The 17,180-nt window shown below is 40.5% G+C and overlaps 1 protein-coding gene across 5 annotated transcripts in view; it reads left to right on the top strand.

Moving 5' to 3' along the window:
* Window positions 1-17,180, top strand: part of PHACTR2 (phosphatase and actin regulator 2) — a 336,884-nt gene that overhangs the window by 281,168 nt on the left and 38,536 nt on the right. For 4 of the 5 annotated variants that reach the window (XR_006388641.1, XM_044289592.1, XM_044289591.1 and 1 more), the window contains exon 2: window positions 6,302-6,469. Coding sequence is in view for 3 of the 5 variants with exons in the window: in XM_044289592.1 (XP_044145527.1) it covers window positions 6,302-6,469 (168 nt within the window). In the remaining 2 variants the exon portion in view is untranslated. Of the gene's footprint in view, window positions 1-3,192; window positions 3,341-6,301; window positions 6,470-17,180 lie in introns of those variants that run through there. The other variant, XM_044289594.1, reaches the window with a different exon arrangement.

Genomic DNA, 17,180 nt, shown 5'->3' with positions numbered 1-17,180 from the left:
AACAATGGTACCATTTGATTCATCTAAAGTTATGCCAGAACGCTATGTAAGCGGTCTATAATGTCCACATGTGGTGACAGACTCCCTTTAAATGACAGACTGATGAAATCAACTCCCCTGTCTACTTTATTCTGTCGTCAGTATGGGCAGCATAAAGGTGATGACTGGTTCCCTTGAATAAATCGACAATGGGGATGTTGAAAGTTGGGGGGGTGTCCCTACACACTCTCACACTATCCAGTCAGAGCAGGCAGTGGAAGGACACGCCTCTTTTGACAAGTGGAATCATAACTCCACATTGTCAATTTATTAATACATTTCCTGGAGGAATAATAGAGGAATAACACAACAGAATTATTACATGGGGAATACAAATATTTAGTAAAACAGACTTGTCAGGATTGCCGACAGCCCCTCTTTTATTTCGAGGGTAAATCATCATTCGTGCAAATAAGCAAGAGAGTGTCTGTTTTACCGACATTTATGTACAATTCAGACAGCCATGACACAGACACCCACAGAATGAATGCTTCTGGTCACATAAGCTGTTATTTCTAATCTGCCGTAAACAGGACAAGGAAGCTCCCCTTGTCTAAATAGTTTCCATAGATGTCTCCTGCCGTGATATATACCGGGGTATGTGTGTGTGTGTGTGTGTGTATGTATGTATGTGTATATATATATATATATATATATATATATCCTCAAATAATTGTGTGTGCTCAGTTAGAGTCGGCCATGTTTTACCAGTAGGATGTGTAGAGTGATGCTGTTGTATATGACTTCCTCTCCTGAACTAGATGAATAGGATGAAGAACACAGTTACATGATGCAGATGGAGCTGCACCTAGTAGATTCACCCCGACAGATATAAAAATATACAAAATGCTCACCTGCCTCTTTTTTCAGGAACTATTGCCAAGATAGAGAGGGTAGCCCCCAGCCAAGGCACCCCAGTGAGCCTGAACACTGAGACGCTCTGTATGAGTGAACTTGAGCAGCTTGTATATAACGTGGTCGCCCATTCATCAAAATTACCACTCTTTAATACTGTTGCAGGGAAATCTCTGACTGGCCGTAGCTTCCACGGCAAGTCAATGTTTTCAGAGTGGTTAAAAAAAGCCATACTGATAGATACTTACCTTCACCGACCCTCTTACCGTGTCCCTGTGATCTTCCCTTTCTGGTCCAATACCATGAAAGAGCCACTGTCTGAGGTGGGTCACCGCAGGGGCCAGTGATTTCCTGAGGAGTCATCTCCTACCACTTTGGGTGTCGAGCCAGGACCCAATAAGCATCGGAATGAGAGTGGAAGGGGATCGGTGAGGGTGAGTATCTGTTCCAAATCACTCTGAATGCTTGACTAAAAATGTTGCCCCTCTGGACAATCCATTTTCAGAAATGGTGAAAGTCCTTTAATCCAGAGCCAGTTGTATGGTGTTCTTGGCAGTCTGTCAAAAATAGACCCAATGCTAGATTGAGAGGAAATGTTTGTCATTTTGAGGTGGAAATAAATAGGATAATCTTGAGTGGATTCTTTTAGTTGTTTTCATTTCAGTTGATCCAAAAATGAAGTAAGGGTGGTTTCGCAGAATTTATTGGAAAAACACTACTACAGTTTTGATCCAGTTTTTTTCAGCCAAAGTCAAAAAGTAGATTGAGCAGGAAGGAGAAGTTTATTTCCTTCTTTTTATATTTCCCGTTTCTTTTGCATCTACTTCGGGCTTTGGCTGAAAACACTGTGTGGAAAGTGCCAAAAAACACAATGCTGTGTGTGAAGCTGCCCTAATAGTATAAAGGAACTCTTCATCAATAGCTGCCTAAACAGTGAGATGTGTGACATGATGCACCATGCATTTCAAGCATTTTATGAAATTTTTTTTAATGTATTTTTGTTTTGCAACATTTTGAACATCTATAGTCCTACTGAGCAACCTATGGGAGAAAGCCGAAGCAAATGCTTATGCTGTGTACTGGACAAAAAGAAACCTCCCAAACATCACTAGGGCCAAATACATGACAAAGTGCTACATACAAGAACTCATTTTATATGTGGTGCATTTTATATTTCATTGGGGGGTTTGGCAAACCCCACACATGGCCAGACCTGTAAAGGGAAGCCCACTTACCTGCTTTCCAGTATTGGATCTCCGCTCCTTCTCCTCCAGGCCTACAATGCTCCGCTGGGCTCCCTTACTATAAACATCTGGTTTGACATCGCCGCAGCCAACCACAGAGTGATATGACATCATGTAAGGCGTGCCAGTCGCAGGCCAATGTTAGACCTGATGATTACAGCTAGGGAGCCCAGTGGAGCGTCCAAACAAATCTAAAAAATAAATGTCAAGATTTGTACTGCAGATACAACCCAGGATTGATCATTCATCGTATTGTCTATGTCTCTCAGAGCTTTACTACAGGCATAAGCGTTGTATGGTGACCTCCTTCAGCCTCCTGCATTGGCATTGACAGGAGATAGGGTCGTTCTCCTGGTTTGGACAGTCCATTTTAGAGTAGATCTCTAGCCTCATGGAAATGCATCTAAGCAAATGAACAAATGACAAACACTGTGACTTTGCATTGCAGTTTCTGTTCTTTAGGTGAGATCAGATGTACTGTTTGGGGGATTTCTACATTTTGTAAGCACTTCTGCTTTTGTTCTCACTGTTTCTTCCTATCATGATCGCCTCCCCAGGGGAAATGTTGCCATGGAACCTTTCATTTTGATTTCTGTTTTGGTCTGAAAATGGTCTGGGCTTTTGAGAAATGTTTATTCAGCTGCATATTGTCCCATGTGACTGAGATAAACACATGCTTATTTTGTTTTGTTTTTTCTTCTGTTTTTTACAAAGGGACTTTTTTTTTTTAAATATAAACGAACAGCATATTCTGTTTGGTAATTTTATTGCACATTTCAATATATTCAATAGTCTAGCGATAGCATATAGGTGATATTCTGTTAGACTTTCTTAGTCCTCTGGACACTTTTTCTGTATTCGGGGACCGATCTTCATTGGAGTTGACAGAGATGTTCTACCCTAGGTAGAACACATGCCCCCCATGTTCTACCCTAGCTTGAACACATGCCCCCCATCAACCACCCACTTGAAAAAGTAAATAATATACACTGCAGTGCATACCTTCTGAGAGAGCAGGACCTCCAAATGTAATTACACTTTTCTGCCAGTTTCTGTTCTAGATATGCCGCTGCTGGATCCAGTGCCAGGGTCTCAAAAGGGAAAGACTGGGAGGCGTGCAATAAATCCCCTTCTAACAATGCAAATCTACTGTACGTCCTTTCTGAAAAAGCAGGTGGCAGGTCAAAGGGACAGATGATCTAGTATGTATCATTGACTGCACTCATATTCCGTTATAGCTGAAGCAAGAAATGCTCAACCAGGTTCTACCCACTAATGGAAAGTTACTAGGCATGGACGACATGAAGTTGAACTTGTCCTTAGAATTACTAAATAATAAATGTAAAAGGTATAAGGATAAAGTTTCTTATCTGATACTACTTCACATTGTAAGCTCTTAAAGGCTATGAACACCTTTGGCATTTTGTAATTTTGTCAACAGTTTACCCTGTACAGCTTTCACTTTCTGTGTATTTGAGACTCGCAGGCTTGGTCAGGGAATTGCTCTGTAGCCCTAATTCTCTGAACTCCTGACAGCTCATAAACACTCATAACACCTCAATTTAATGTAAACAGCCTGCTAGTCTGCAAATACACAGCGAAAGCTGTACAGGATTAACGTTTTAACTTTTAAAGACCAATTGAAAAAATGTTTTTAGGCAAAAAAATAAAATAAAAATGCAATAATTTTAAAAAAATTGTACCCAAAGTTGTCTATAGTCATAGGTAGAGACATGGCAAAAAATGTAATAGCTTAGTGTTTAAATGGAACCTGTCGCCTCCTAAAAACATCCCAAGCCGCCAGCAGTACCTGCGTGTAGCCAGCAGCGTGTCTCTGATGATGCCTTTCTTCCTGAAGGCAGATGCAGCAAAAGTACTAAAAAAGGTTGTTTTATCCCCTGCCCGGTGCGCTTCTCCACATATGCTTGAAGTCCTTGCGTCAAGTCACGGTAACCACGCCCCCAACCCTGTCCCTTCGCTGTGACTGACAGAGCTTATGCAGAGTTCGGCAAAGCCAGCCAAACTGCCGGCTGTCAGTCACAGTGAAGGGGCAGGGAAGGGGGCGTGGTTACCGTGACTTGAAGCAAGGAGGCCGCTGCCCTCTTGATTTCAAGCTTGTCTAGAGAAGCACGCCGGGCAGGGGATAAAACAACGTTTTAAACTTCTAAGGACAGTATGTAACCAGATTCCACATTGATCTGATAAATTGTCTTGTCTCTCAAGATGGATTTTTGCTGTGAATTGGAAATAAATGATCATAAGTTAAAATAGTGTTTTAATAAGATATACAGTCCTGATCAAAAGTTTAAGACCACTTGAAAAATGGCAAAAAATCATATTTAGCATGGCTGGATCTTAACAAGGTTCCAAGTAGAACTTCAACATGCAACAAGAAGAAATGGGAGTGAGACAAAACATTTTTTGAGCATTCAATGTAATGAAAACAACAAATAAACTGAAACAGGTTGTTTTTCAGCTGATCAAAAGTTTAGGACCACACCTCCCAAAAAAACAACCCCCCCCTCCCCAAAAAAAAACTGAAATCCAACTTCCAAACATGAACTCAGTAATGAGTAGCTCCGCCGTTATTGTTTATCACTTCAAAAATTCATTTCGGCATGCTTGATGCAAGCGTTTCCATGAGGTGAGTGGGAACATTTCTCCAAGTGGAGAAGATGGCCGCACGAAGGCCATCTACTGTCTGGAACTGTTGTCCATTTTTGTAAACTTCCCTTGCCATCCATCCCCAAAGGTTCTCAATTAGATTTAGATCAGGGGAACACGCAGGATGCGCCAAAAGAGTGATGTTATTCTCCTGGAAGAAGTCCCTTGTCCTGCGGGCATTGTTTACTGTAGCGTTGTCCTGTTGAAAAACCCAGTCGTTACCACACAGACGAGGGCCCTCAGTCATGAGGAATTCTCTCTGCAACATCTGGACATAGCCAGCGGCCGTTTAATGCCCCTGCACTTTGGTGCTCTCTTGCAAATTCCAAACGAGCAGTTCTGTGGCGTTCAAGGAGACGAGGTCTTTGAAGACGTTTTTTGTTTTTGAAGCCCTTTAGTCTCAGATGCCGTCTGATGCTTATGGGGCTGCAGCCAGCACCAGTAAGGGCCTTAATTTGGGTTGAGGATCGTCCAGTGTCTTGACGGACAGCCAATTGGATCCTCCGGCTCAGTGCTGATGAAATTTTTTTGGATCTTCCCCTCGACTTTTTTGTTCCATAACCCTCAGTATCATTTAAGAAATTCCAAATGACTGTCTTACTGCGTCCCACCTCAGCAGCGAGTGAGAGACCCTGCTTGTGCAGTTTAACAACCCGGCCAGGTTCAAAAAGGGAGAGTTTTTTTGCCTTAGCCATCACAACGTGTGACTACCTGACAGAAAATGACAATGAATCCACATCTTTGCACAGATTTGGCCTTTTAAAGGCATGTGGTCCTAACATTTGGATCAGCTGAAAAACTGCCTGTTTCAGTTTAATCGTTATCTTCTATTAATTGAATGCTCAAAAAATGTTTGGTCTCACTCTCATTTCTTCTTGTTGCATGTTCAAACTCTACTTGGAACCTTGTTAAGATCCAACAATGTAAAATATGATTTTTTGCAATTTTTCAAGTGGTCTTAAACTTTTGATCAGGACTGTATTACAAATTTTCTTATAGTTGCTTGTACTTCTGATTTATGCAGAGTTTGTTGAAAAGAACAGCATCTACTTTTAGGGCTGTAACGACACACAACATTTTTTTTTTTTTTTTACCTACCGGTAATACAGGTATGGACCAAAATACAGAAATATTTAGTTTTTCCTTTATACTTTTTGCTTCCTTATTAATCCACTCTTAGCTTTGCTAAACAAAAAAAAACTGCATCAAAATCTGCATGTGTGATTAGGGTATCCATGGGTTACAAAAGGCAATGTAGATGGGAAATGACAGTAATTGAAATCTTTTATTTTGGTTTGGTGGGGAGTGCAAGTATTTGGATTATATATACCGTGTACACCTGTCTTATTTCTTATGTTAAGACCTGATTCTTGTTGTAGCCTTATTGTATGATGTTTATCTTTGATACATATAAACTCTAATAAAAATTATCTGATAAAAAAAAAAATTCTGCATAGATGAATTCAGTCTTTCTGCATTTTTTTTTTATTTTTTTACAGTTGATGGTTTGGACAAAACCTCCGTCGCAAACTGTGATGCTCCAAACACAGGCAACCAATCACCTCCTCTGAAGAGAAAAGGAAGGCTTTCATCCATAGGCAAAATTTTCAAGCCATGGAAATGGAGAAAGAAGAAGGCTAGTGAAAAATTTCGTGAGACCTCAGCAGGTAAGGGTTATTGTTTTTTATGTTTTTTTGTCTACAACCTTTATTGGGGGCAATAACATTGTATCACATATTTTATCCAGTAAATCATAGATGGACAAAATAGTATAGACGTTAAGATTTAACTTTAAGATTCCACTTCAGAGGTCAACTTTTTTAGAGGCTTATGTATGAAAATACATGTACCAGTTTTCAAATGTTAGTCAATGCAGGCTGCTGATGGAAGGGTCTGGTAACATGCCCCTTCGTTAGACACCTTGTTTAGGACTAGGTCACCATGCTGTCTTTGGAGAAGACTGGACAAAAAAGGGGTGGCACTACATAAAGGAGGACATCTGCACTGATCTCCTAATAACCATTGCCTTATATGACTGTTTACAGCACAAGTGAAAAAAATTATCTTTAAAATGGCCAATCCCTTTAAGTGTTGCCTGGGGGATGTGTGGTACAGTACCGGGAAAGCATTGTCATATATGCAAAGAAGATTAAAGAGAGCAAAAGATCTTTCTTTTTTGTTGAAAATCTTTTTTTCAGGAAGTTAGTGTTTAATTTGATGTGCCCTTTCATTCAGTCATAACATTAATAAGTACCGTACTGTCAAAACCAGTGCTTATGTTGAAGGAACACCTTTCTTAAACTATGCAAAATGCTTCATTTACTTTCAGTGACACACATCTTGCTTGGTTTGGGATGTTAACCTTTAAGATGTAACATTACTGAATGTAAAGCACAGTGTACCATTAAGGCTCCATTCACACGTCCGTAATAATGGGTCCGCATCTGTTCCGCAAATTGCGGAACGGGTGCGGGCCCATTTATTCTCTATGGGGACAGAATGGATGTGGAGCGCACACTATGTGCTATCCGCATTTCCGGAGCGCGCTGCCGATCTTCCGGTCCGGGGCTCCGGAAAAAAATAGAACATGTCCTATTCTTGTCCGCTGCGGACAAGAATAGGCATTTCTATGGGGGTGCAGGCCGGGTGTATTGGATCCACAATGCACTACGGACGTGTGAATGGACGGTGTACATAAGCTTTAAAGAACCCGGTTAGTGGTACTTTCAATCTAGAAAGAAAAGTAAATACGATATAATCGATAGTCAACACGTCTTTAGTATTAAGCGTATATAGAAAAGTATAGCATGCTCATAAAAACAATACCTTTATTATACATTGTTGGGTAAATAGAGCAGAAAGCTGATCATATAGTGATCAAGACTTAACAAAGATTGGTTTAAGTCTTTTTTTTTTCTCAAAAACTCCTACTCAGATTAGGATGCCACAAAACTATTAAATAACCTGATAGAAGGGAATCTATAGTCAAACAGGTATTAGATCCGTGGACAGGTGATAAGGGCTATCAGGCGGGGGGGGAATTACTCTCCCTAGATATCCCTGACAACCTAGGCCCTTAGCCCAGGGATATCCCCAGATGGTAGAGATACCCTGTCCCTGTACCTATGACTATAGTTAACCTAAAAAGACCCTACCTATATAGATAGTAACAAGTTGAAAATAAATATTAATTCATTTCAATAAATATTAATTAATGTATAATAAAGGTATTGTTTTTATGAGCACGCTATACTTTTCTATGTGCTTTCAATCTAATGACCTGTGGTCTACCAGTGGTTTTACGGGTCAGCAGTCCGCCTGAGCTGATGAGTCGTGTACTTCCCGTTTCTCCTTTCCGTTCTCCAGCTCTGTTGATGTGAACCCATTCACTTGAACCCGTAAGGAGCGGTGTGGAACAGAGGCACGTAACCCAACAGAATCCCTACGGAGTGCTTCCGTGGGGTTTTTCTCTATGACTCCACACCGTGAAAAAGTTGAACATACCGTATTCTATTTTTTTTGGGGTGCAGATGGATCACAGAGCCATTCAAGTTGATTGGTTCTGGATCCATCTGCGGCAACCAGGTGGATGGTGCCCGTGCAGTGGGTTCCGCAAATTGCAATCCCCAGGGTACAGAACAGCCAGCACACTTTTGTGTGCATGAAGCCTTAGACAAACCCATCATACAATGCTACAAACATGTAGTGCCCCCAAACCAGTCTTCACATCCACACAAAGCTCTGCTATCACTCGTTACAACCAACGAGATACCAACACTTTTTAATGCAGATGTACATACTAGCCCACACTGCGCTCTAGTGTCAAGCAGGCAGTGGCGTAGCGTGGGTTGACATGTATTGCGCCCCCCAACCTGTGGAGACTGTGTAGGGGGTCATTTGTTGCAGGGCGATCTGTAGTTTTTATTGATTGGAATGTGATGAGTTTTTGATCACTTTTTATTAAATTTTTGGGGGGCAAAGTTGAAGCAACAAAAAGAAAAAATTCAGCCATGTTGATTTTTTTCTCAGTTATTGCGCTCACCGTATGGAATAAATATGTTTATATTTTGAAAGTAGGGGCATTTTGGCATTTTGGGACATGGTGATGGCAGTTATATTTTTTTATTTTATTGCTTATTTTTAAGTACGGCTAATTAAAATTTCTATATTTTTTTTACTTTTTTAAAAGCTTTTTTTTTTTTAAGTCGCGCTAGAGGACTTGAACATGTGATTATCTGATCGTGTCTCCCATAAACTGTAATGAATTACTATTGCAGCTTATGGGAGATTCATTATTTATTACGGCTCAGCTTCTCAACAGGCGCCATATTTAAACCCTGGACTTCCAATGTATATATATAGCTGTCATACTTAGGCTACTTTCACACTTGCGCTTGATCGGATCCGTTCTGAACGGATTAATAACTTAGAAAAATTTCGCAAGTGCGCAAGTAGCCTGAGCGGATCCGTTCAGACTTTCAATGTAAAGTCAATGGGGGACGGATCCGCTTGAAGATTGAGCCATATGGGCTCATCTTCAAGCGGATCCGTTCCCATTGACTTACATTGTAAGTCTGAACGGATCCGCTCGCCTCCGCACGGCCAGGCGGACAGCTGAACGCTGCAAGCAGCGTTCAGCTGTCCGCCTGTCCGTGCGGAGGCGAGCGGAGGCTGAACGCCGACAGACTGATGCAGTCTGAGCGGATCCGCATCCATTCAGACTGCATCAGGGCTGGACGGAGGCGTTTGGGTCCGCTCGTGAGCTCCTTCAAACGGAGCTCACGAACGGACCCATGAACGCTAGTGTGAAAGTAGCCTTAAGAGTTTAACAGTGCAAAATGATCAGATATGAAGGAGTCAGATTTGATATGTTCCCTTTCTGACTGTAAAGTTGGAAAACATAATTACCTTCCACACCTCCTTTTATAGTGTTCCAGAACATTTTTAGAGTCTGCAAATAGAAAAATTCCAAGCAGTCCCCAAATAACTATCTTAGAATCATCAAAGAGGATTACTTAATGCGCAAATACAATACAGTGCCCCAGAAGTGCAATACCCAAAGAACAGTTCCCAACTCATAGTGCCATGCAGTACAAACTGAATACGGTCATGTACAACCCTATTTTCTAAAAAGTTGGGAGACTGTGTAAAATGTAAATAAATGTGAATAAAAACATAATGTAATGATTTTCAAATCTCATAGACCTATATTTTATTTACAATAGCTTGTATAACACATCTCAGGTGTTGAAAGTGAGACATTTTATCTTTGCATAAAAAATTAACTCATTTAGAAATTGATGGCAGCAACGCATCTCAAAAAAGTTGGGACAAGGGCAACAAAAAAACCTGGAAAAGTCAGTGGTACTAATAAAAAAAACAGCTGGAGGAGCAATTTGCTACTATGTCACATGACACAGTTCACCGAAAACCACATCTAAAAATTGTGGATTAATTTCAGAAGCAACTAAAGGACTCTGGGAACTGCTGCATCAATGGGACGATACAACCATGAGTGTCCCACTTACCATTGTTTTATCTGGTTATATCGTGGTAAACAATACAATTTAGACCAAATGGCGGATAAGTTCTAAATAATTTGTCAAGTGAATATAATACTAACATCTGTATGGCTACATTTTGGTGAACAGTGCAGAACACAGTTCGCCATGCAAATTAAAGCTGTATCATACAAAGAATAAGCCATAAGTTAACATGATCCTGAAATGCCACAGTCTTCTCTGAGCCAAAGCTTATTTAAAATGGACTGAGGCACTGTTCTGTGAAATTCTTTTTTAGTTTTATCCTAATGCATTGTGAATGGAAAGCATTCCGTTCAGTATGCGTCAGGATATCTTCCGTTCCGTCCCTTTTACGGTATTTGGCCGGAGAAAATACTGCAGCATGCTGCGGTATTTTCTACAGGCAAAATTCCGAAACACTTTTAATGTATTAATGCCGGATCCGGTACAAAGTGTTCTGGAAAAACGGATCCCGTTTTCGGGAGACTTAAAAAAATAAAAATAAATACCTGATCCGTTTTTCCGGATGACACCGGAGAGACCGATCCGGTATTTGAATGCATTTGTCAGACGAATCCGGATCAGAAAACAAATGATCTCTGTTTGCATACGGATTTCCGGATCCGGTAGGCAGTTCCTGCAACGTAACTGCCTCCCGGATTTTTCTAACGCTAGTGTAAAAGTACCCTTACACATCTGGAAAAGCACTATCAATGCTGAATAGTATAAAGAGGTTTTAGAACAATATATGTTCCCATCCAGACAAGGTCTCTGTCAGGAAAGGCCTTGTATATTTCAGCAAGACAATGCTAAACTACTTACTGCATCCATCACAGCATGGCTTCGCAGAAGAAGAGGTTTGAGTGCAAAACTGGCCTTTCCCCAATAGAAAACAGTTGGTGCATCATGAAATAAAAAATCCAGCAAAGAATACCCAGGACTGTTGAGCAGCTAGAATCACCACATTTCCCAGACGTTTACAGACTGTTGGTAAAAGAGGGGATGCTACAGAATACTACTCGCCTCCCTTCTCTGCTACAGTCAGGTCCATGAATATTGGGACAGCGACACAATTCTAACATTTTTGGCTCTATACACCACCACAATGGATTTGAAATGAAACGAACAAAATGTGCTTTAAGCTTTAATCAGCTTTAATTTTAGGGTATTTACATCCAAATCAGGTGAACGGTGTAGGAATTACAACAGTTTGCATATGTGCCTCCCACTTGTTAAGGGACCAAAGGTAATGGGACAATTGGCTTCTCAGCTGTTCCATGGCCAGGTGTGTGTTATTCCCTCATTATTCCAATTACAATCAGCAGATACAAGGTCCAGAGTTCATTTCAATTGTGCTATTTGCATTTGGAATCTGTTGCTGACAACTCTCAAGATGAGATCCAAAGAGCTGTCACTATCAGTGAAGCAAGCCATCCTTAGGCTGGAAAAACAATACAAACCCATCAGAGAGATGGCAAAAATATTTGACGTGGCCAAAACAACTGTTTGGAACATTCTTAAAAAGAAGGAACACATCGGTGAGTTCAGCAACACCGGAAGACCACGGAAAACAACTGTGGTGGATGACCGAATAATTCTTTCCCTGATGAAGAAAACACCCTTCACAACAGTTGGCCAGATCAAGAACACACTGCAGGAGGTAGGTGTATGTGTGTTAAAGTCAACAATCAGGTGAAGACTTCACCAGAGTGAATAGAGAGGGTTCACCATAAGATGTAAACCATTGGTGAGCCTCAAAAATAGGAAGGCCAGATTAAAGTTTGCCAAACGAAATCTAAAAAAGCCTTCATAGTTCTGCAACAACATCCTATGGACAGATGAGATCAAGATCAACTTGTACCAGAGTGATGGGAAGAGAAGAGTATGGAGAAGGAAAGGAACTGCTCATGATCCTAAGCATACCACCTAATCAGTGAAGCATGGTGGTGGTATTGTCATGGCGTGGGCATGTATGGCTGCCAGTGGAACTGGTTCTCTTGTATTTATTGATGATGTGACTGCTGACAAAAGCAGCAGGATGAATTCTGAAGTGTTTCGGGCAATAGTATCTGCTCATATTCAGACAAATGCTTCAGAACTCATTGGACGGCGCATCACAGTGCAGATGGACAATGAGCCCAAGCATACTGCAAAAGCAACCAAAGAGTTTTTTAAGGGAAAGAAGTGGAATGTTATGCAATGGCCAAGTCAATCACCTGTCCTGAATCCGTTTGAGCAGGCATTACACTTTGAAGACGAAACTGAAGGGAAAATGCCCCAAGAACAAGCAAGAACTGAAGACAGTTGCAGTAGAAGACTGGCAGAGCATCACCAGGGATGAAACCCAGCGTCTGGTGATGTCTATACGTTCCAGACTTCAGGCTGTAATTGACTGCAAAGGATTTGCAACCAAGTATTAAAAAGTGAAAGTTTGATTTATGGTTATTCTGTCCCATTACTTTTGGTTCCTTAACAACTGGGAGGCACATAGGCAAACTGTTGTAATTCCTACACCGTTCACCTGATTTGGATGTAAATACCCTCAAATTAAAGCTGACAGTCTGCAGTTAAAGCACATCGTGTTTGTTTTATTTCAAATCCATTGTGGTGGTGTATAGAGCCAAAAATTTTAGAATGGTGTTGATGTTCCAAAATGTATGGACCTGACTGTATGTATAAGGTGCTCTGGCTTTATCACTCTCCCTATTGAGTTATATGGTATCAATTTAATTTATAGCTGTAAACAGGCACACTTCATTTGGAGAAATCCAGAAAGATCTTATCCATACCATTCAAATATCTAATTTATTAATTATTTATAACACAGTAAAAAAATAAAGTAAAAATGTATAATAATAAAATATAATAAAAATGGTATATAGAAATTGCAATTCATTAAATGTATTGCACAACAGACTACTTATTTCTCTTCACTTACCTCACCATGTGCAGACTAATGAAGGGAGTGAGTTGAAACATCGTAGATGTTTATGTAATTATTTATCTTATTGTGCAAATATTTCCCATTAAATAACTCCTTTATAAACATAGCACGTTAATCTTTTCATCTTCATTCATATACTTGATCAGTAAATAAATGTATTTGATTATTGTCCTTACATCTATGTTAGTTCCTCACTAAGCAGATAGTTCTCATTAATAATCTGTAGCAGTTTATATTAATCTGCTTATGGTAACGTATTGTGCTAATGTTGCTGGGCAGTCTGTACTCGCAGAGACGATCTTATGCTGTCAATTTTTTCAGCTCCCCACATGGAGACAGACAATGTGAAGATGAGCAATACAGTAGCGTTTCACTTAGGTACAGGCGGTACAATAACAGGGTGGTAGATGGTGAGCTAACGTTCCACTCATGTGGCGGCCGTCGTTACCTCTAGTGTAGGCAGAGACTCGGCATCCCATGTGTTGATGGCGTCTCAGGTGTGCGCCATTACCTTCAGTGTAGGCAGAGCTGGCAGAGACTTGGTGTCCCATGTGTTGATGGAGTCTCAGGTATGTGCCGTTACCTTCAGTGTAGGCAGAGACTCGGCATCCCACGTGTTGATGGAGTCTCAGATGTGCGCCGTTACCTTCAGTGTAGGCACGCGTTGGAGTCTCGGCATTGCATGTGGTGGGATATATCAGATTCCCAAGGCAATTCTCACATATTACATCTGAAGCACCTTATCCTTTAGTCCAATGGGTTCTTTTTGGTGGGTTCTGGGCTCAATGTATCGCTTATACCAGGTAAAAATAAATAATTAATAAATTAGATATTTAATGGTATGGATAAGATCTTTCTGGATTTCTCCAAATGAAGTGCGCCTGTCTACAGCTATAAATTAGATGCTACAGATTTGCAGACATGCCCTTGTCCCAACTTTGTCCCAAAATGTGTTGCTGCCATCAAGTTCTAAATGAGTTCATTTTTTTTTTTTATGAAAAATGGTTAAATGTCTCACTTTCAACATCTGATATGTGGTCTATGATCTACAGTTGCAAGAAAAAGTATGTGAACCCTTTGGAATGATATGGATTTCTGCACAAATTGGTCATAAAATGTGATCTGATCCTCATCTAAGTCACAACAATAGACAGTCACAGTCTGCTTAAACTAATAACACACAAAGAATTAAATGTTACCATGTTTTTATTGAACACACCATGTAAACATTCACAGTGCAGGTGGAAAAAGTATGTGAACCCCCAGACTAATGACATCTCCAAGAGCTAATTGGAGGGATGTGTTGGCCAACTGGAGTCCAATCAATGAGATGAGATTGAAGGTGTTGGTTACAGCTGCCCTGCCTTATAAAAAACGCACACCACTTCTGGGTTTGCTTTTCACAAGAAGCATTGCCTGATGTGAATGATGCCTCCCTAAAGATGACTGCAAGAGCACAGCGCAGACTGCTCAATGAGGTGAAGAAAAATCCTAGAGTGTCAGCTAAAGACTTACAAAAGTCTCTGGCATACGCTAACATCCTTGTTAGTGAATCTACGATACGTAAAACATTAAACAAGAATGGATTTCATGGGAGGATACCACAGAGGAAAACATTGCTGCATGTTTACAGTTTGCACAAGAGCACCTGGATGTTCCACAGCAGTATTGGCAAAATATTCTGTGGACAGATGAAACCAAAGTTGAGTTGTTTGGAAGAAACACACAACACTATGTGTGGAGAAAAAGAGGCACAGCACACCTACATCGAAACCTCATCCCAACTGTGAATTTTGGTGGTGGGGGCATCATGATTTGGGGCTGCTTTGCTGCGTCAGGGCCTGGACGGATTGCTATCATTGAAGGAAAAATGAATTCCCAAGTTTATCAAGACATTTTGCAGGAGAAATTAAGGCCATCTGTCCACCAGCTGAAGCTCAACAGAAGATGGGTGTTGCAACAGGACAACGACCCAAAGCATAGAAATAAATCAACAACAGAATGGGTTAAACAGAAGAAAATACGCCTTCTGGAGTGGCCCAGTCAGAGTCCTGACCTCAACCCGATTGAGATGCTGTGGCATGACCTCAAGAAAGCGATTCACACCAGACATCCCAAGAATATTGCTGAACTGAAACAGTTCTGTAAAGAGGAATGGTCAAGAATTACTGCTGACCGTTGTGCACGTCTGATCTGCAACTACAGGAAACATTTGGTTGAAGTTATTGCTGCCAAAGGAGGTTCAACCAGTTATTAAATCCAAGGGTTCACATACTTTTTCCACCTGCACTGTGAATGTTTACATGGTGTGTTCAATAAAAACATGGTAACATTTAATTCTTTGTGTGTTATTAGTTTAAGCAGACTGTGATTATCTATTGTTGTGACTTAGATGAAGATCAGATCACATTTTATGACCAATTTGTGCAGAAATCCATATCATTCCAAACGGTTCACATACTTTTTCTTGCAACTGTATTGTGATTAAAATATGGGCCTATGAGACTTGAAAATCATTGCATTCTGGTTTTATTTCCATATATTTCCATTTTACTCAGCGTCCCAACTGTTTTGAAATTGGGGTTGTAGTTGGCAAATACCGACACTATGAAGGCTCATAAAGGAGTGCCATATGTACCCAAATAACACCACCATATAAAGCAAGGAGCTAGATCATTGCCCATGTAACAGTGCTATAAATAGTGCCAGCCACCATGCCTATGAATTGGCACCCACGTGGTTCTTGGCAGTGCCATTCATAGTGCTCATACAGTAGGTTGCCTGTCTTACCACCCATATAATGCAAGCCCCTTTGTCGTTTTAATTGTATCCAACATTTTTTTCTGAGATATTGGGCTGCCTAAATGCTTGAAAGTTGTAGATCTCTTGCTGTTTGGTTAGTGGTCTTTACTCTTTATGAAGAGACATTAGAAAACTGCACAGACTGGGCTATATGATTTGTGAGCAGGATATTCTGTACTGAATAGAACATTTTGTAGGTGTGCTGGTATGGACTTTAACATGTATAGCTTGGAAGAAAGACGAGACACAGGGGATATGATAGAAACTTTTAAATACATAAAGGGAATCAACAAGGTAAAAGGAAAGAATATTTAAAAGAAGAAAAACTGCTACAAGAGGACATAGTTTTAAATTAGCGGGGCAAAGGTTTAAAAGTAATATAAGGAAGTATTACTTTACTGAGAGAGTAGTGGATGCATGGAATAGCCTTCCTGCAGAAGTGGTAGCTGCAGATACAGTGGAGGAGTTTAAGCATGCATGGGATAGGCATAAGGCCATCCTTCATATAAGATAGGGCCAGGGCCTATTCATAGTATTCAGTATATTGGGCAGACTAGATGGGCCAATTGGTTCTTATCTGCCAACACATTTTATGTTTCTAGTTTACGCTTTCTGAATGTCTAGCCAGTTTGTATATGACGAAGCTCGGAGAGGAGGCATTGATCGTGTACAAGGAAGATATATTTAGCTGTGTTCAATAGAAACTGCAGATGAGCAACAGCAGATGAGAACAGAAAAATGCATGTATTATGCCAAAATACACCATGAAAGGGGTTCATTCATAAGACCCTGTCTGTCTTCAGTGGTCATATAGAAATAAAAGGGTGAAGTGATCATATCCTGGTTGCTGATTCTGGTAGATAATGATTTAACAACCAGAGAAAAGGACCTCCACTATGAATATGATATATGTCCCCCATGTATCTGCTGCATGAATGTCCATTAATACTTGGTATAAAAAAATAAAGTATAGACCATTACAGCATGAAAGCTCGCTCTCAAGGTATAAACTGTGAATTTCACCACCAACAACCATTTATATAGTGGGTAGGGGTTTAGGTTGAAGAAGTGATTCAGGAGTGAATTGAAGTCCTGTTAAAAGGGTTTTCT

Source organism: Bufo gargarizans, chromosome 4 (genome assembly GCF_014858855.1).
Source record: "Bufo gargarizans isolate SCDJY-AF-19 chromosome 4, ASM1485885v1, whole genome shotgun sequence".
Lineage (NCBI taxonomy): Eukaryota > Metazoa > Chordata > Amphibia > Anura > Bufonidae > Bufo > Bufo gargarizans.
Note: the sequence above shows the minus strand (reverse complement) of the source record. Positions and strands in the feature narration are given on the sequence as shown.